Source organism: Myxine glutinosa, chromosome 3, assembly GCF_964187855.1.
Source record: "Myxine glutinosa chromosome 3, kmMyxGlut1.1, whole genome shotgun sequence".
NCBI classification, from domain to species: domain Eukaryota; kingdom Metazoa; phylum Chordata; class Myxini; order Myxiniformes; family Myxinidae; genus Myxine; species Myxine glutinosa.
This window is the reverse complement of record NC_136263.1, coordinates 1,165,539-1,186,185: the sequence shown is the minus strand read 5'-3', so window position 1 is coordinate 1,186,185 and position 20,647 is coordinate 1,165,539. Positions and strand designations below refer to the sequence as shown.

Genomic DNA, 20,647 nt, shown 5'->3' with positions numbered 1-20,647 from the left:
CTATCCCCATTCATCACTCCGACTCATCATCCGATTCATCTGAACTATATAGCACCTGTCCATCAGGGTGGAGCTTATTTTTGAACTTTTGAAATATGATCTTCTTACCCTCTCAATTTGTTCCTATATATGAAATAAAAATGCAGGCAAACTATGAGCACAATTGAACAATATTTAGGGGTAGCTCAATGATGGTAAAGTTTCTGATACCCCAAAGCTGTGGCCGCCCTTTTATTTCGCATACTACTGATAATAGATTAATTCTGTTGATAAATTAAGAACCCAATTTTAACTACTAAGTAAATTGACACTCTCTCCTATCATCATACACACAACATGCAATCATTGTGGTAAAATTAATTACTGGGAACACCGATAAAACCTTTAAGTTATAAAACTCTGTGCTCCATTAAATAAATAATTACAGTAGTAATATGTACATTGTACATACACAATATCTGTTATAATAAAAGAGTAAAATGTTCGTTGAGCTAGAGTCTGCTAGACAATAAATGCTAAAATGAGATGTAGCGCTGACCTGGGAACGCTTATCACCATAGTATCTAAAAGTAAACACTGTACATAGGTGTATCACAGAACACTATTTGAAAATAAAAACGAAGTTATCACAGGCTTTGCAGAGAATCACAGACATAATGGGTGTATAAACATGGTATAATATTATCACAGATTATAGAAGCATAATCATTGTGGTTCAACTGGTTCATATCTATTGCCCAACCAATCATCCGAATCCCATTGTTTTGCTGATAAATTGACAATGCAAATTTTCCATGAATTTATATTCCAGACATGTTCAGACTTGTTTACTGTTTGGACTCAATGGACTGACTATGCTGACTAAGCAACAGCTGCAACACTGTTGCAGCAGTATGTTTGTGTAATTGCTTGAGGCATTGTGCTCACTGCTCAGTTATTAATAGAACTGTTTGAATTTTCTTGATTCTTAATTTCTTAATGCTATGTTCTACTTCTTTCAGATTCATATCTGATTGAAAATGGCATCTGTGGAAAAAGCAACAAGATCTCAAACCAAGTTGTATCTCCTTGGCGACTCTGTGACTGAATTAAGTGGCAGCAAGTTGCCATCATTGCGTATGGCTCTTGGATTCTTCCTACATCACCATCTCGATCTGAAGGAGACCGTAAGACAATCGTTGGATGTTACCATCACGGAAATAGCTAACTTTTGGAAGAAAGCTAGAATCCCGATGAGAGCTCATCAAAACTGCCAAACCAAGCTTGAGCAGACATTTGAAGAATGGCGTCTTCTGAAAAAGAACAAAGCGCGAACGTCACCAACTCAACTCGCGAGAGGAGTCGGCTTTTGTTTCCAGGCTTGAAGACCTTTTTGATGTCGCTCACGCTGATGCTCTGACCAATACGTCAGTATTACAAGAAGACAAGGATTTCTTGTGAGCCCAGCGAGAAAAGGGAAGAAGGGGGTCGCTGGCTGGAGTAGATGTAAAGCTTGCTGCGAAGGAGAAAACGGCGTCCAAAAGAGAGGAGGAAATGCTTGCCAGGCGACAGCGAATGGAGCAAATGAAACAGTTAGCAGTTTCTACAGCTGAACTGATTTCATCTGGTTCTGAATCTGAAAACAGCTCAGCAGAAGATAGTGAAAAGATGGAAACTGGGGACAATGCAAGTGAGGGAGCTGCTGGATGCATCACATTTCAGACACGAAAAAGAAAGAGGGAGCGAAAAACTGTCGTTACTGAAGAACTCGCAGCCGCTCTAGATCGCACAAAAGTGTCAGACCGCAAAGCCGTTTTTGTTATAGCAGAAACTGCCCAAAGCTTGGGACAGAACATTGATGAACTTGCTCTAAACAGAGACTCAATTCGCCGACAAAGAGTACAACACCGAGTCCAGAGATCTGCAAATATAAAGGCGGAGTTTCAGGGTAACGTTCCCCTTGTTGTTCACTGGGACGGCAAACTGATCCTTGATCTTTTTTTTTTTTTTTTTTTTTTTTTGTATACAAGATCGAGGCTCGTGAAAGAGCGAACATTAATCACACAGAAAGACAAACAGACACACAAAACAAATAACATCGGGAGCGGTAAAGATGGGGAGAGAGGGGGAAGGACACAAACACAACATTTGAGAGCAGGGACCGAGAGACATGGAGACATCGAGAGAACTGTGGGAGGGAGAGGGCTTTGGGGGGGAGGGGGCATGGGAAGGGGGGGGGGGTGGGAGAGGTATAAAACATATGGACACTGCCAAGACTTCCAGGAAAGAAGTTGGAATTTCAAACAAGGTGGATCTGGGGTGAATTAGTGGGGGTAGAAAAGATCAAGGTTTTGGATGGGGGAAGATAAGAGATGGTGGTGAACAGCTGTTTTGAAGACCTGGAGGGAGGAGTGTGATTGAAGTGAGTGTGGGAGTTTGTTCCAGAGGCGGGAGAAAAGAGGAATGAAAGAGTGAAGGTGAGCAGAGAGCCGAGATTTCGGCAGTTTAACCATCAGAGAGGGTGGCTGGCAGATCTTGTGCGACCTGTAGGAATATTTGGGGGACAGAGCACAGAGAGAGCTGGGGGAGCAAGGCCAGAGAGGAGTCGGTAGAAGACAGAAAGACCACCTACCTGCCTGCGGTGAGTGAGTGAAAGGCCCTCAGAGATAGCTTCATCGCGGGAGATTCCAATGATTCTGAAAGCTTTGGATTCAACAGCGTGAAGCCGAGCCAGGTGTGAGGCAGGAGCACCAGCCCATAGGGGAGAACAGTATTCCATTGAGCTGCGGATGAAAGCCTTGTATGTGGTGAGGAGCTCAGGTGTGCCTAGGAAGGACTTCGCACGACGGAGGATGCCCAGTCGGCGACTGGCTTTGGAGGCCAGCTTGGAAATGTGGTTTTCCCAAGAAAGATCATGGCAGATGGTGAGACCCAAAAGCTTGAGCGACAGAACTTCTTGGAGAGGATTGTTGAGAAAGTAGATGGGAGGGTTGTCCAGTCGATCTTTTCGGAGAGACATAGTAAGAGTGTGAGATTTGTCAGGATTGAAAGACATGTTCCACATGTTTGACCAGTCTGTGATTTTGTCCAGGTCTTCAGAGAGTGAGGAGGCTGCAGACTGCCGATCTGAGGGAAGAGGAATGGAGCGGCAGAGAGTGGAGACATCAGCAAAGAGATACAGAGGATTTTCCAGAGAGTCGGAGAGATCATTGATAAAGACCAGAAAAAGCACAGGGCCCAGCACACTGCCTTGGGGAACTCCAGCCTGAACGGGAAGGGGAGATGAGAGAAATCCATTCAGGGCCACACGTTGACTACGACCAGAGAGGAAGTCCGCAAGCCATGCATGGAGATTTCCATGGATACCATAGGAGGAGAGTTTGGTGAGCAGAGCTGGGTGCCAGACCATATCGAAGGCACGTGATATGTCAAGGGAGACAGCTCTGATTTCCTGTTTGGCATTGACGACCTCCATCCATTGTTGAGACAGCAGAAGCAGCATGTCCAGAGTAGAGTGACCTGGTCTGAAACCAAATTGATGATCAGAGATCAAGCCATTGGAGAAGAGGAAAGATTTCATATCCGAAGCAATGATGGATTCCATGACTTTGCTGATAATTGGGAGCAGGCTGATTGGTCTGTAGTTGCAAGGATCTGTTTTTGCACCTTTTTTGTGTAAAGCGGTAATGTTTGCTGATTTCCAGGATGCTGGCAGATGACCTTGAGCAAAAGATAGGGTGAAAAGAACAGAGAGAGGGTGAGATAGAGCGGCAGAGCAGGATTTTAGGACCCGTGGGCTGATGCCATCTGGTCCAGTTGCAGAATCAGAGTCGAGGTTTGACAAAAACTCCTCCACCTTGTCAGGAGAGAAGGTCACAGAGTCCAGGAGCAGTTTGGTTCGACTGGGAAAGGTGGGAACAGAGAGAGATGGGTTTGGGACTAAGGATTTTGAGGCAAACACAGAGTTGAGGCATTCGGCTTTGTCACGTGCGATGTCAACTGTGTGGCCATTTGAGGTAAGGGAGGGGATGGAGGGGGAACAAACACCAGAAACGGATTTGACCAGACGCCACCAGGATTTGGAGGAAGGAGACAGGTTTGAGAGTTCATTCTTGAGTGAGGAGAGATAGTGCTTCCTGGCACTCCTGAGGGTAGACACACACTTGTTCCGAGCTTGGTGGAAGGAACTGAGATTTCCTTCAGTTGGATTAGCCTTCCAAGAGGCAAAGGCAAGTTGTTTCAGGGCAACTGCCTCACCACAAGATTCAGTGTACCATGGACGGGAGGAAGGGTAAGACAACTGAAGGCGAGATGGGATAAATCTGTGCATGAGAGAGATCAGTTTGCTTTGGAAGAATTCCCAGGAAGAATTGATGTCAGAGGCAGTGGAGATGGGAGACCAATCCAGACGATTGATGGCTGCTTGAAGACCGTCCCAGTCGGCCTGAGTGAAATGCCAGACTCGTCGACGCTGAGGAGGCTCTCTGAGAATGGCCAGAGAGATGTCCACTTTGACAAGCACATGATCAGAAGAACCGATTGGAGCAGAAGAAGAGCAGCAGACATTAGCAGGGAAGTTAGTCATAACCAAGTCTAGAAGAGAAGATACTCCATTGGCTGAGATCCGGGTCGGGAAATTGACAGATTGTGTCAATCCCAGTGAGTCACAGAAGTCCTTTGCTGAGGTGCCATGACTGGTGAGAGAGGAACCCACACCCAACCAGGTGGCATGATGACAATTGAAGTCACCACATATGAGGAAGAGAGAGTTGGGATGAGTGGATAGAAGTTGGTCCATGTTGTCAGACAGTGAAATGTAGATGGAGTCATCACTGTTTGGGGGACGGTACAGAACACATATGAACAAAAGGTGGGAGCGGAGAGGAAGCCGTAGCCAGAGGTACTCCTGGGGGTGAGGAGGAGAGAGGGCAGTGCAAGGAGAGTGAGGAAGAGAGTTTTTGATAAAGATAGCCACCCCACCACCAGGCCGAGGCTCAGGTCTGTCATACCGGAGGAGGGAGTAACCAGGAAGAGATATTAAGGAATCAGAGACATCTTGAAGGAGGAAAGTCTCTGTTAAGCAGATCAAGTCTGGATTGTCAGAAGCAACCTGTATGGAGAGATCAGTCAGGTTTGAGCGAAGGCCCCGGATGTTTGCGGTCCATACCGTTAATGAAGAGAGAGGGGCAGCATCGGGTACAGGACAGGGGAGGGGAGGAGTAGGGTAAGATGAAGGATGAGAGGGGGAGGTAGGGAGAGCAGTTGTTAGTGTGTCAGCGATTGCAGAAGAGTTCCAAGAAAGGGAAGGATGAGGAGGATGAAAGGTTTGAAGGTGAAGGGATGAGGCACAGAGAGGGGTTGTTTGAGGGGGGGGCAGAGGAAAGAAGAAGGTTGGGGGGGGGTGGAGGTATGAGATAGAAGGGAGACGAAGTGGGGAGGAGGCAGCTTTGAGGAGGAGGGGGGAGGAGGGAGAATTGGAGAGGAATGGTATGGGGGGAGATTTGAATGGGAGGGGTTGGGGGGGAGTTTTGAAGGGGAGGAGTGAGGGGGGAGTTTAGGAGGGGAAGGGCAAGGGGGGAGTTCAGGAGTGGAAGGGCAAGGGGGGAGTTCAGGAGTGGAGGGGTAGGGGGGGAGTTTAAGAGTGGCGGGGCAAGGGGGGAGTTTAGGAGTGTAGGTGCAAGGGGAGGGATTTGGATGGGAGGGGCAAGAGGGGAGTTTAGAAAGTGGATGATTAATGAAAGACGAACATTGAAAACAAATTGGGTTTGTTGTGATTTTCAAGTTAGCAATCTGGTTCAGAATGATGGAGGAGGGATGGAATGAATGTGAATTTAGACCATGTAGTGAGGGAGACGTATAAGATATTGAATTTCTTTTTTTTGAGGTGGAATGAGTTGGAGAGGAAATTGAGAAAAGCCTTTTAAATAGGAAGAAAAACAGCGTGTTGTAAAATACCACTGAGTAAAACACTGAAGGGCAAAGGTTATACATATTTAAATAATATTTAAACAGAACCGTGAACAATCTTATGTGCACAAAAATACCAACGGGGGGAGAGCCGAGAGGGACCACCACGAGTCACGTGAAGGGCAAACGGTGGATGGCAAGGAGTTAATGGGGGCGGGGCGAACAGCACACCTGGACAGAAAATACAGGATGAGTCAACAGTACACGTGGAGAAAGGAAAATAAATGTTTTTGGTTTTTTTTTTTGTTGTTTGGTTTTTGGGGGTGGGGGTGGGGGGGGGGAGGTGGGGATTTAGAACGTTAGACAGAGTATTATGTTCGGGGTAGAAGGGAAAAAAACTAAGAGCCAAGCAAAACACGATTAAGATAACAAACACCGACGGGGGTACAACTACAAGGCCGCACACGAGGAGCAGAACACGATTAAATAATTACAAGTTACAGGAAATTCAAACCAAAAGTAACAATAATCAAAACAATAACGCATGGACGATAAAATAACGAGTTGAAATTTGACAATCTATCTGGGGAAATGGGGGAGAAACACGTGGTCGAAGAACGAACGAACGAACGAATAAGAATGAATAAACGAATGAGAACAGAGAAGGAAATGTTTTTTTTTTGGATGTTTTTGAGTTGTGATTTACACAAGGAAGAGGGCTATGGGGTGAAAAGATTGGGAAAACAGAGAACGAAAGTTATTGGATCACAAAAACACGGACCGCTGAGAGAAAAACAAAGCCTCAAGGTTGTACAGTGTTCACTGTACAACTACAAGGCCTCAAAACACGACCCGAATTAACACGATTTTCAATACAGGTATGAAAGATTTGCACCGAAAATCTTCGTCGGGAGACAATATATACACCATAAAATAAATAGTTATAACGAAAATACAAATGGGAACAATTACTTAACTTCGATTTCGATGGATAGCATGGAGAGCTGAGAATAAACGAACCCTCGCCAGCAAGACCGGAAACGGAAGTCAAATCTAATTGGAAAAGAGAAGGTTGATCGCCTGCCAGTATTGGTTTCAGGGAAAGGAGTTTCTCAGCTACTCAGTTGCCAAGTTTCCATCTGGAACAGGCGAGGCTCCGGCTGCTGCTGTCTTTGGAGCCATTGAAGACTGGGGCGTAGCCGACAGCATCCGAGCTATGTGTTTTGACATGACCAGCTCAAACACTGGTCGGATTGCTGGTGCCTGTGTGCTCCTAGAGCAGAAGCTTGAGAAGGAGCTCTTGTCACTAGCTTGCAGGCATCACATTATGGAATTGATAATTGGTGCAGTGTTCCAAGTGTGTATGGGATTGGGAGCCAAATCTTCTCTCGAGGTTCCACTCTTCAAACGCTTCCAGGAATACTGGGGATTCATAGACACGGCCAAGTATGAACCAGGGATTGCAGCTGATGATGTGGCAAGTCTAGTGGAGGACATAAAACAAGGCACTATCGATTATGCCAACAACCATCTTGAACAGAGTCGAGCATCTTGCCGAGAGATGATTATAAAGAATTCTTGGAACTTGTGATTGGCTTTCTCGGTGCTGCTCCTGCCAGAGGAGTGCGATTCATGTCACCCGGAGCAATGCACCACGCCCGCTGGATGTCCAAAGTAATATACTGTCTCAAGATCTGGATGTTCAAGGCTCAATTCAAACTGACTCCTGCAGAAAAGAGAGGATTACGTGATGTGTGTGTATTCACAGTACGTGTCTACCTGACAGCCTGGATCTCTGCACCTCAAGCATCAGGTGCTCCTTACAGTGACCTGCTGCTGCTGAAGTCACTGCTTGAATACTCAGCAATCCATCCAGCCATCTCAAAGTCAACATCACGCAAGTTTTCCAATCACGTGTGGTACTTGTCACAGGAACTTGTTAGCTTGGCTTTCTTCGACAGTCGGGTCAGTTCGGCAACCAAGAGACTGATGGTGAGTGCCATGAAGAATGAAGAAGACCAAGATCAGGATCATTCCAAGCGAATCACTGTTGCTCTTGATTCATTCAAGGACAAGAACTTGGAAGATTTCATCACAGAAAGGTCAATGAAACTTCTGTGAATGATGGAACTTCCAGATGGATTTCTCGCGGTTGATCCGGACTTGTGGGATGACAGAGACGACTACAAGCAGGCTGCAGAAACAGTCAACTCTTTAAAAGTTGTCAATGACTACACTGAACGTGGAGTGGCACTCATTCAGGAGTACAGTGGGTTGCTAACCCACGATGAAACTCAGCTGCAATTCCTGCTGCAAGTTGTCGAGGACCATCGCAGAATGTACCCTGATAGCAGAAAACATACACTGTCCGGGATGCCATGAAAATAATAAATTTGGGGTTTGCTGGACATTGTCAGACTGATACTATGAACTCTGTCAGAAACTGAACAAAGAATTCACTATTAACGTGTTCAAAAATAAATACTGTGTTCAAGTGTGTTGTTTAAAATAAATTAAGATATAGCCTGATATACTCGTAATTCGTTGAATTTTTATAATTTTCATAATCTTTGAGGCCCTTGAGCTACCCCATAACATAATAGTTTAGTGCTCAAACTATTTATACAGTGTTTCTATATTATATGGAACAGATTAAGGGGGTAAGACTTTCAAAAATAAAAATTTAGTTTTTAAAATTTTTTAAAGCTCCACTGTACTGTCCATGTGCCATTTCTTTATCCTCATCCCCTTCCATGTATGCCGACTCGGTATTCTTTCCCAGAACCTGGTATATACTCTAACCCTGGTGTTGGGCTAGCGGCTAGGGTGCCGGCTTAGGATCCTAGGATCCTGGGTTCGAATCCCGGTCGATCGCTGAATTACACGCCAGGGGGGTTGACTCAGCCTGTCATCCTTCTGAGGTCGGCTAATGAGTACCAGTTCACTGGTAATTCCCTGTTTGTCGTTAAAGGCGGCAAAAAGGGTTGGCGTCAGGAAGGGCATCCGGCCGTAAAACATTGCTTCAAAAAGGGGACCAAAAAACAACAACAACCATGGTTCCCGAAAAAGGCCAACCCCCGCTTTGCGGGGAAAAATGGCCTCTAAAGGTGGTTTTTTAACCTGGTATATACTCTAGGGCAGGGGTCAGGAACCTTTTTGACTGGGAGAGCCATAAAAGCCAAATATTTCTAAATATATTTCATTGAGAGCCATATAGTATTTTTAACGTATAATAAATTAAATATGTCTTACTTTTAATGCGACTTCTGGTGCTGCATGGTTTTGCTGATGGCCTTGTAGTCTGGTTCATACGTGGTGAGGTTGAGCTTCATGCAGGCGTTGAGGCTTCCATCAGTTAAACGTGAGCGTAGGTTGGTCTTAATGTTCCTCATATGCGAGAATGACTGCTCACATGCATATGTAGAGCCAAACATGGTCAATACGGCAATACTCACACGCTGCATTGTGTGGTATGTCACAGGAAGCTCGTTCCAAGTTTTAAGAATCAGCTGGTCTTCAGGTTGAAGATTTTTCATTCTGTCCACTTGTGTTCCCTCGCCAGCTCTGCTCGCTGTCGCGCAAGACTTTCCAACTCTCCATTAAGTGACTTGAACTTACTCATCCACATGTCTGATGCCTTCAGGTCAGCAACTTCCAGCTCGAGACCCCGGGGATGCATGTCAGGTCGATTTTGTCCGCTGCACACTCATGTGGATGAGTGATGAACTTGAAAAGACCAGTGCGCGCACGAAATTCTCCAAAACGTGCTTTGAATGACTGCAGGAGATTGGACGTAAAGCCAGCTAGCTGCTGGAGATCCAGATGTTGAGTGGAGTCACTTGCTAAGCATGCATCTCTAAATTGTTGCAGTCTTTCAAAGTGCAGAAGACGACCTGTTTCAATGTCCCTGAGAAAGACTTCCAGCTTGCTTTCAAATGCAAACACTGCTTGTTGAAGGGATGAGATTGTATTTCCAATACCTTGCATTTTCACATTGAGCTGGTTCAGATGGCCAGTTATGTCCACGAGATAGTGAAACTGCAGGAGCCAGTCAGTGTTGTCTAGCTCAGGATGCTTGACGCCTTTCATTTCAAGAAAAGTCCGGATTTCACTCAGGCAAGCTGCAAAACGGCTGAGCACCTTCACCCTTGACAACCAACGCACGTTGCTGTGTAAAAGCAGACCGGGATAATGATTCCCAACTTCTTCTAACAGAGCTTTAAACTGGCGATCATTTAAAGCTCGGGCAACAATAAAGTTGACCACTCGAATGACCAGCGACATCACCTCACCAAGCTCCTGGCCACACGTCTGAGCGCAAAGCGCCTCCTGGTGCAGGATGCAATGAAAACTTAGGATGGCTCTCTTTTCATGTTCACGGAGAAGCGCTACAAATCCTTTGTTCTTCCCCAACATACAGGGTGCACCATCAGTACAGACAGAAATAAGTTTATCCATCGGTAGTTTTTTTTCTTTAGCAAACTCCATGAAAGACGTGAATAAATCCTCTCCTCTTGTTGTCCCTTTCATTGGCAAAACAGCCAAGCTTTCCTCACGCAGTGTGTCACCTGCAGCATACCTGGCAATTATACTGCACTGAGATAGATGGCTAACGTCTGTTGACTCATCTAACGCGAGAGAAAAGTATGTCCCGGCGTTTATGTCCTTAATTTGTGTTTCCTCGACTTGATTTGCCATCATGATGCTACGATCGTGCACAGTTCTTGCTGACAGGGGCATGTCTTTTATTCGTTTGATTATCTTGTCTTTATTTTGGAAGTCATCAAACAGTTCATTGGCCACATCAAGCATGAATGTTTTGGCATACTCGCCATCTGTGAATGGCTTTCCATTCCTTACTATTGCCAAAGCACCCGCAAAGCTAGCGGAATTCCCGTCACCTTGCTTGGTCCACACACGTAGTTGCTGCTGACTCGCCTGCACTCTCCGCTGTAGCTCCTCGCATGCCCTTTTCCTGCTGTCCCCCGCTGGATATTTCGATGCAAATGAAGCATGGTGCGTATCGAAGTGCCGCTTTATATTTGACCGTTTCATCGATGCAATTTTATCATTGCATATTAGACATACCGCAGATCCTGCTCTCTCACTAAATGCAAATTCCTCTGTCCACGCAGCCTGGAATGCACGGTAATCATCGTCTTTTTTTCTTTTCGCCATCTTTTCCGTTACAAGGGTTGAAGCGGATAAACTAGTTGGCTATCTGATAAAATTGATTTCTTCACCTTTACAATGACGCGGACATGCTCGCGAGCCATTGGTTCCTGACCCGACCCACGGGTGACCCGTGACCCGTGAAACTTATCTTCAAAACTAATTTCTGTTTACTTTAAAATGACACAGTATTATTAAGAAATATCACAAGTATTTTAAAATCAGTTCCAAACTGATTTTTATTTTTATTTTTATTTTTTCAACTCAAAATTGTCTGGGAGCCATATGCCGTCACCGGAAGAGCCATATATGGCTCGCGAGCCATAGGTTCCCGACCGCTGCTCTAGGGTATCTGGTCACCATCAAACCACTTGATCTGGTAGCGACCATCCATGAGAATCCAACTGTGTTTCAGGTAGCACTACGCATGGGTTTGGCAGTGACGCATGCTTCCACAGAGATGTCACATAGTTGGTTCTCAATATCTTGTTTTTCAGAACATCCCTACATATCGGTTCATATAAAGGGGTGCTCTACATCTTGCAAATAAAATACATTTACTTCTTCATGCAGCTTTTTTTTTGTTTTGTTTTTTTTCTCTTGTATACAAGATCGAGGCTCGTGTTCGAGCTAAAAGAGCTGTATTAATCAAATTGGCGCCCCTTTATATGAACTTTTCTCGAGCATTACATCATTCCTCCACAGAACACAAGGGTAGTCCAGCATGCACACGAGATTTTTTTGAATGCACCTTATTTTGTTTTGTTTGGCATTTTCTACAAGCCATGGAATGTCCCTTCTTTTCTATACTTTGCCACATGGTAAGGGTATTTTAATAAAGGTATAAATATAAAAGGGGTCTTTTCTATGCCCCTGGCATTTTACCCAAGAATCACATATTCTCTATGGCATGCATATGATATTGCTTATAACAAGTCTTGATGTAAACAGGTTTGTATGAGGATATCATTGTCTGAATCATAACACAAACATGCAACTCCTCCAATTCCTCTATCGACAAGTTAGTGTACATTAAGTACTGTACATATAATTTGGTTCAATAATAAATGGGAAAGGATAGATATTGTACTTGGCATGCATATTCATTGTAATTCCTCATATGAAAATCGTGCCCCCCAAAATAGGCATTTTTTGTTTGTTTATTTATTTAAAGTCTTATGATTATGTTAGTATGATTCTACAATCTACATACTGCCCTGTCTTCTAGCAATCATTGAAATTGGATTAAAATACCCTTAGTCAGTGCAGTATACTGTTTATTCTACCAGGTGAGCGCCAGGGGTATTGCCCCCATGTTTATTCTTTTTCTTCAACTGATACACAGAAGTACTGTATTTGTATCCTGCCTCATCGAGGGTTTTTTCAAGACCCTCTTCATTCTCTTTCCTATTCAGAAATCTTGTGTAACTCTGGTAACAAGTGAAATGGTACCTAACCTCTAACGGTACAAGATCTTTACCACATATATTCAATAAAATGCTCTCATCTTTGTGCAATTCTGCAGCGTTCACCAGCTTAACCGCTGTTAGTTTCACACTGGATAAGTTTTTTTTTTTTTCTTTCTCTTTTGCTGAAGTGTTCGGTGATGTACTTTTCTTTGCTGCAAATGATGCATTGGACTGGCAAAAGGTGAGAAGCCCGAGAATCCTAGATGGTACAGCATGTCAGTCAAGTCATTTCTGTCGGAGAAGTAGAAACTTGGGTGCTACTTCCTCACTCTGCTTAGCTTCTTGCTTCTGGGTTTCATTGGGAGTAGCAGCTGCATTTGAAAAAATAATTAAAACAAAGTGAATCGCGAGGAAATAGCATTGCAATCTAATCAATGATTAGCTTTATGTTGCAATATTTTAATTGCAAAGATTCTATACATGTATATTATTGTCGTGTGACTACCCTTTGTGTTGAACACCGTAGGGAAGCACAGTTGACCAAACGAGCTTTATCACTCCGAGGCGTTCAGTTCAATGGCGGAGTTAATACGCGTGGGGAGCAAACGGGGGAAAAAAGAAAGCGGAGAGCTTACCTTTGCGGGTCCCACCGGCAGTCCTCGAACGTGCAATAAATAACTCAAACGAAACAGAATGAAACTGTACAAAAATAAACAGGCTTATTAAAGAAATGCCAGTCACAAAATAAGGCACGAAAAGACTAAAACTAAATTCCTAAATTGGGACGTCCCCCACAAACAGACTTGTATACAGACAATGGGATAAAATAACTAGAAAATAATAACGTGTGATTTATCGTGGCACTTAGCTCCAATCGCTGGTGTATCTCGTCAAGAATCGTCCAGGCCCCGAGTGCGCAATCCGCATGTGGCTACTGCCTTGACAGGGAGAAGGCCTCAGTTGCCCTCGTTCACTAGGCCGCGCTCGTTTGCGTGACGCGGGCCTGCCACGCGACGCGAACGGCAGGCGTACAGCTTGCTCTTCCAGCCGCACCTGTAAAGCTGCAGCTCTGCCTCTTCACAACCACCAGCAAGATCTCGGAATGCGGCCGTTCACGATGAAGCTTCCCCGTGCAGAGAGCAAAGCACAACCGTCCACATTATCGCTTTTGGGGACGAGAAGGCGCAAAAGGGAACGTTCGCTCTCAATGCCCAGACGCCAGAAACATGGGGGGAACGAGGAGAAGATGCCGGTACACAACCGTTCACTGCCATACCCGAACTGAGGAGGGGAGATGCACAGCCGTTTTCTATGACATCCAGAACGAGAAGGAAGATGTCCACCACTCCAACAATCTTGTACACGCCACTCTGACGCCATCCGTGCCACCGTGCGTCACCAATCCGTGCGTCCGTGCACCGTGCGTCACCAAATCCGTGCGTCACCAATCAGCGTGTGCCACCTCTTTGTAGTCCATCTCCGCTCCTATCAGCAAGTCCCATCTTACCCGGGCTTGTGCCAATCAACTCCTCCCGCCCAATCACCGCTCTTCTGAGCGTGGCTCTCGGCCTGCCTGTCATTGTGGTGATGTAGCGGCTGAGGCGTCAGTGGTATTGTTCTATCTGAGTTTCCGGTTAGTTTTATTTTTAATCAGTGTAGTTTAATGGGCGATTTTGGCTCGTGTCTAGTGAGTGTCATAAGGAACAAAGGTATAGATTACAGAGGTATTTACAAACATTTACTTGATGCTCCATTCTAGTGCAAGGAATTGAAATAGTTGCATTTTGAAGGAAACAGATTTCAGTGCCTGCTGCCAATCCCGTGGCCGTTTCTGCTCGCGTCCTGTGATTGTGAAGGGTACATCTGCAGCGCCACATCTGTTCCTTTCTGCCTCTTTTATAGATGGTTCTGTGTACACGTCACACACAAAGTGAACACGACTCGACATATCACACAGCTTTCACAGTATATCTTCAGCAATCTTACCATATGACTGGGGTGGATTCTGGATTGTGTGTAGAAGGAACATGGATGGCATCCACTATATCGTGACGTCGATTTGTTCTGGAGCATCGTTTCCCACCATTCCCTCAAGCTTATGTTACATCTTTGCCTTGTCCGTCTTGTTCAAACTTCCATCTTGATGAGCTAGAGAGAGGCACGGGCATCAGTGGATATTTGAAAACCTTCTCCAAATCAATTTTCTCAATAGCACTAAGATAGAGGAGTCTTCCAAACGGTTCCCTGGTACCTTGCAACTCGATAATCTTCAGCGTCTTTGTGGCGACTGTGCTCTTGAGCTGCTGATGCAAAATTCCTCTTTTCTTTTGGAGATTGGTTTCTCAAAGCGTGATGCATCTTGGAAGCAGCCAGCGTCATGCCATGCTTTCCCTTTCTCAATGCATCTCAAGAGGTCCTCCTTGACTTCATCAGCTACTTTCACCCCTGTTGTGAGACAGTAAAGATTCTCATCAGGCTCTTGGCTAAATGGATTCATAGTGTTTTGTATTCCTTCATTCACCTTCTGTAGGTCCTCATTATCCTTCTTGATTCGGTATGTCTTGAGGACTTGGAGATGTCTTCATTTGTCTTCATCCCAGAATTCACAAACATGTGGTCCACTATTTCACTCCTCACAGATCTTGTGATCATCCAGCATCTTCTGGCCGAGTCTGACTGTCCAAAGGATGTTTTACCAGTGGAACGATAAGTTGCATCGACATTCACCGTTTGTTCTAATTTCATGTGACTGGGATTCTGGAGAATGGCCTACTGCTTCTTCTTTTTTTTTTTCTTCTTCTTTTTTGCATACTGAATCGAGGCTCATGAAAGAGCTAACATTTACTTCACAAACAAATCAACCAGACAAACAAAATATATAAAAAGAGGGAGCAGAAAACAAGATGTGGAGAGAAGGGGAAGCACACAAACACAACATTTGAGAGCAGGGAGATGTGTGGAAGGGAGAGGGCTTGGGGGGAGGAGGCGTGGGAAGGGGGTTGGGGGGGAGAGGTATAAAACACAAGGGGACCGAAATTAGCGGGGGTAGAAAAGATCAAGGTTTTGGATGGGGGAGGATAAGAGATGGTGGTGAACAGCTGTTTTAAAGACCTGGAGGGTGGAGTGGGATTGAAGAGAGTGAGGGAGTTTGTTCCAGAGGCGGGAGAAAAGAGGAATGAAGGAGTGAAGGTGAGCAGAGAGTCTTGATTTTGGCAGTTTGACCATAAGAGGGTTGCAGGCAGATCTTGTGCGACCTGTAGGAATATTTGCAGGACAGACAAAGGTCAAAGGTCAAATTTTCAAAGTTGTCGGAATCGAACCGAATTTTCGGTATTGTGTAGCTAACTAGTCTCATAACAGATAATACATTCCTATTTATATATTTTCAATGTCGGTTTTGACCTTTGTCATTGAATACCGCTCGCTCGTGAACCATCGTCGTCTCCTGACTTGTTAAAACTAAAATCCTGCTTTTTTTTTTGCAAGAATGTTTTCTTCTTAGGCTTGTTACCAAATTAAGGACTTGGAATATGTTGTGTTGCATGACGTCCGTCGTGCCTTTAATATCAATGGTTCTACTAGCATAAGAAATCGTCTTGTTAATACGAACAAGAAGTGGAAACCATCAGCAATTTTAGCAGGCATGGCCAATAAGAAATAAATTGGAAATGGAAAATGGAAATGGCTGCAGCATCCTTGTTGCCATCGCAGACATTTTCCCTGCCCATGCTCTGCACTTTGCACTTCCTCTTCCTTGGGTAATGTGTGGTGATCTGAGAGCAAGAGACTGTATGATCGAACATTGCAAACGTTCAGATGGCGGCAGGAACCTTGGATGCGAGTGCCAAGATCTACGCGGTAAGGGTGGACGCTGTCCACTCAGAAGCTTACAAAATGCTTGGGGGCCTTGGCCGTGAGGCGGTGCCAACACAGTGCAGCGATGGTAAGAAAATGTGATTTTCTTTTTGCAGTCAAATGTCTTGGTTTGGAATTGTATGAATTGGGTTTGAAATGTGTTTATTGTAAGAACGTTGGTAAAAAGAGGCTTTTGCGCCTGTTCTAATGTGGTCCAATTTGTTTTAATAGCTGATGACTCTTCCTTGGCAAGTTCTACGGCAGAGAAGCAGAAACAACAACAAAAGAAGAAGAAGAAGCACATGTCCAGCAACATCGAGGAGAATTTGAGCAACATTACACTCACGAAGCTGGATGTGGTGGAGGTACTGTGCATTGTGGGAAGTGGGGCCACTCGGGGTGGGGTTGGGGGTGGTGAAGGAACGATCCATTTCATTAAACCTCATTGGTTTTTCTCATATTAAAAATAAATCTGACTCTTAAATTTGCAGATAATTTTGGAATGGTAATACTAGGCTTGTCTACCTGCAGCTCTTATAACTGAGCTGGTCGAATGTCAATAGATGCAAACACTACTTTCCAAACCCCCACATAACAACCTAACATTGACGTGTGTGCTCAGCCGCATCTACTTTTGGACAAGGCAGCGAGCTCGTATGATGAGCAGGGTGCAGCCGGCCTGTTCATGAACACCTTGGAATGCTCCAGCAGCAGCTGGCAGCTGTTGTTTGCCTCAGAGTTTATCCCTCTTCCTGTGGAAACCACCACTGTCACACCGTCGTGCTCTTCCACCAATGACCTGTCAGATATTGCGGGTATGTTTTACAAATACAACTTGTTTTTTTGTACACAGTCGAGGCTCATATGGAAGAGCAAGAACACTGAACGGTTCAGAATGCCACAGAAAACAAAGAACAGTAGAAAGAGAGGGGAAACACCAATGGCTTTTTAATTCCTAATTTCTGGTGTTTGTTCCCCCTCCATCTCCCTCCCTTACCACAAAAGGCTACACAGCTGACATCGCATATGAAAAAGCTGAATGCCTCAACTCCGTGTTTGCTTCAAAATATTGTATCCCAAACCCATCTCTCCTTGTACCCACCGTACCCAGTCGTACCCAAGCTGCTCCTGGGCTCTGTGTCCTTCTCTCCTGACAAGGTGGAAAAGTTTCTGTCAATCCTCGACTCTGATTCTGTAGCTGGACCAGACGGCATCAGCCCACGGGTCCTAAAATCCTGCTATGCTGCTCTTTCTCACCCTCTCTCTGTTCTCTTCACCCTCTCTTTTGCTCAAGGTCATCTGCCATCAGTTTGGAAATCAGCCAACATCACCGCTTTACACAAAAAGGTGCAAAAACAGATCCTAGCAACTACAGACCAGCCTGCTCTGAATCTTCAGCAAGGTCATGGAATCAATCATCGCTTCTGATATCAAATCCTTCCTCTTCTCCAATGGCTTGATCTCTGATCATCAATTTGGTTTCAGACCTGGTCATTCTACTGTGGACATGCTGCTTCTGCCGTCTCATCAATGGAAGGAGGTCCTCAACGCCAAACAGGAAATCATAGCTGTCTCCCCTCGACATATCTCATGCCTTTGATACGGTCTGGCGCCCCGCTCTGCTCACCAAACTCTCCTCCTATGGTATCCATGGAAACCTCCACACATAGCTTGCCGGCTTGCTCTCCTGTCATAGTTAACGTGTGGCCCTGAATGGATTTCTCTCATCTCCCCTTCCTGTTCAGGCTCGAGTTCCTCAAGGTAGTGTTCTCGGCCCTGTGCTTTTTCTGGTCTTCAGCAATGATCTCTCCGACTCTCTGGAAAATCCTTTTATTTCTATCTCTTTGCTGATGACTCCACTCTCTGCCGCTCCATATCTCTCCATCCCTCAGATTGGCAGACTGCAGCCTCTTCACTCTCTGCAGACCTGGACAATATCACAAACTGGTCAAACAAGTGGAACATGTCTTTCAATCCTGACAAATCTCACACTCTCACTTTGTCTCTCCGAAAGGACCGTCTTCACAACCCTCCCATCTACTTTCTCAACAATCCTCTCCAAGAAGTTCTGTCACTCAAGCTTTTGGGTCTCACTATCTGCCATGATCTTTCCTGGGAAAACCACATTTCCAAGCTGGCCTCCAAAGCCAGTCACCTACTTGGTATTCTCCGTCGTGCAAAGTCCTTCCTTGGCACACATGAGCTCCTCACCACATGCAAAGCTGCTCTCTCTTCTGGGCTGGTGCACCTGCCTCACACCCAGCTCAGCTTCACGTGATTGAAACCAAGTCTTTTAGAATCATTGGTATCTTCCATGATGAAGCTGATTCTGAGGGTCTTTCACTCTCTCACCGCAGGCAGGTTGGTGGTCTTTCTGTCTTCTACCGACTCCTCCGGCCTAGCTCCCCCTTCTCACGCTGTGCTCTGTCCCCCAAATCTTCCTGAAGGATTTACAAGATCTTCCAGCAACCCTCTTCTGGTGAAACAGCCAAAATCAAGACTTTCTGCTCACCTCACTTTTTCATTCCACTTCTCCCGCCTCTGGAACAAACTCCCACACTCTCCTCAATCCCATTCTTCCCTCCAGGTCTTCAAAACAGCTGTTCCCCACCATCTCTTATCTTCCTCCATCCAAAACCTTGATCTTTTCTACCCCCGTTAATACACCCCAAACCTTCTTGCTTTTCTTCTTCTTTATCGGCCACTATTGTCCCACCTTGTGGGCTAGGCCTGGGGAAGCTTGGCCCAAGTCTTCATGAACCGGCTGGCCAAGCCTGACATTCACGTAGTTAGGGCAGGAATTTGGAATTTGGCCATGGTGCCGGCGATACTCACCTTCTCTGCGAAGGAACCATGGGACCTTTCACGTCCACCAACAAATGCGGTCACATGGGACTCCGGGTTCACGTCCATCCAAGGATGGCGCACACATTGATGAATCACTCTGCCTGTGAAACACCGAACTGACAGTTTATAGCTGGGTCACGAGTCAAACACAAGCTAGACAGCTTAGAGGCGAGTGTGCGTACCTCAAGGCCATCCTGTCAGCCCAATACACCCCAAATCCACTCCTTCAAATTCCGTTTTCTTTCATGAAATCCCTTGTAGTGTCCACCTTGTTTATCCCGTGTATCCCACCCAGCCTTCTCCCTTCCACAGATCTCCGGATGTCCGTGCTATCCACTGTTGTTGTGCTTCCACCTATTTCCCTCTCCCTTTATTGTATGTTCCATGTGTTAGCTCTTATACGAGCCTTGACTTGTTCTACAAAAATATATATAGTGGGGTTCAAGGACAAAATCGAGGGAGGCTTGGACAAATAAGGAATGTGGGGAGGTATGAGGGGCAGGGGAGGATGCACAAGGTGGAAAAGATGGATACAAAAGGAAACTTTCAGGAAGGATAAACTATAAATTTGGAAGGAGTTGGGCTTGAGGGTAAATGGGTTAACTGTGGCAGAAGGGATCATGGTTTTGGACGAGGAATACAAGAAGACCAACGAATGAGTGGAGGTGATCAGTGATCCTGGTTACAGATAGTTTCCCCAGAACAGGATTTATGGTGGACCTGGTGCTCCCTGCAAATACCTGGGGGGAGAGGGGTGGGTGGGACAAAATAAGGAAGCGAGCAGAGGGTGCAAGAAGACAGACATCACTGACCTGTCTGCGATGTGAAAGTGATACACCCATCGACACAGCCTCATCATCGGAGATTCCAATGACCCCACTCCCCGCGTCCCTCTCTCCTCTTTCTCTCTCTTCTTTTTCTCTCCCCCTCTTTCTCTCTACCTTCCCCCTCTTTCTCTTTCTCTCTCCCCTCACTTTCTCCTCACGTTCTCCTCACTTTCTCCCCTCACTTTCTCCTCCTCGCTTTCTCTCCTTCTCACTTTCTCTCCTTCTCACTTTCTCTCCTTCTCACTTTCTCTCCTTCTCACTTTCTCCCCACCTCACTTTCTCCCCACCTCACTTTCTCCCCACCTCACTTTCTCCCCTCCTCACTTTATCTCCCCTCACTGTCTCTCCTTCTCACTGTCTCTCCTTCTCACTTTCTCTCCTTCTCACTTTCTCCCCACCTCACTTTCTCCCCACCTCACTTTCTCCCCACCTCACTTTCTCCCCACCTCACTTTCTCTCTCTCCTCTTTCTCTCTCCCCTCACTTTCTCCTCACGTTCTCCTCCTCACTTTCTCCCCTCACTTTCTCCCCTCGCTTTCTCTCCTTCTCACTTTCTCTCCTTCTCACTTTCTCTCCTTCTCACTTTCTCTCCTTCTCACTTTCTCTCCTTCTCACTTTCTCTCCTTCTCACTTACTCTCCTTCTCACTTTCT

At 45.6% G+C, this 20,647-nt stretch overlaps 1 protein-coding gene across 1 annotated transcript in view; it reads left to right on the top strand.

The window, feature by feature from the left end:
- The window catches only part of NCAPH (non-SMC condensin I complex subunit H), a 204,855-nt gene that overhangs the window by 54,698 nt on the left and 129,510 nt on the right, over positions 1-20,647 (top strand). The window contains exons 5-7 of the mRNA XM_068111352.2: positions 16,284-16,410; positions 16,554-16,687; positions 16,945-17,137. Of these exons, the coding sequence (XP_067967453.2) occupies positions 16,284-16,410; positions 16,554-16,687; positions 16,945-17,137 (454 nt within the window). The remainder of the gene's footprint in view (positions 1-16,283; positions 16,411-16,553; positions 16,688-16,944; positions 17,138-20,647) is intronic.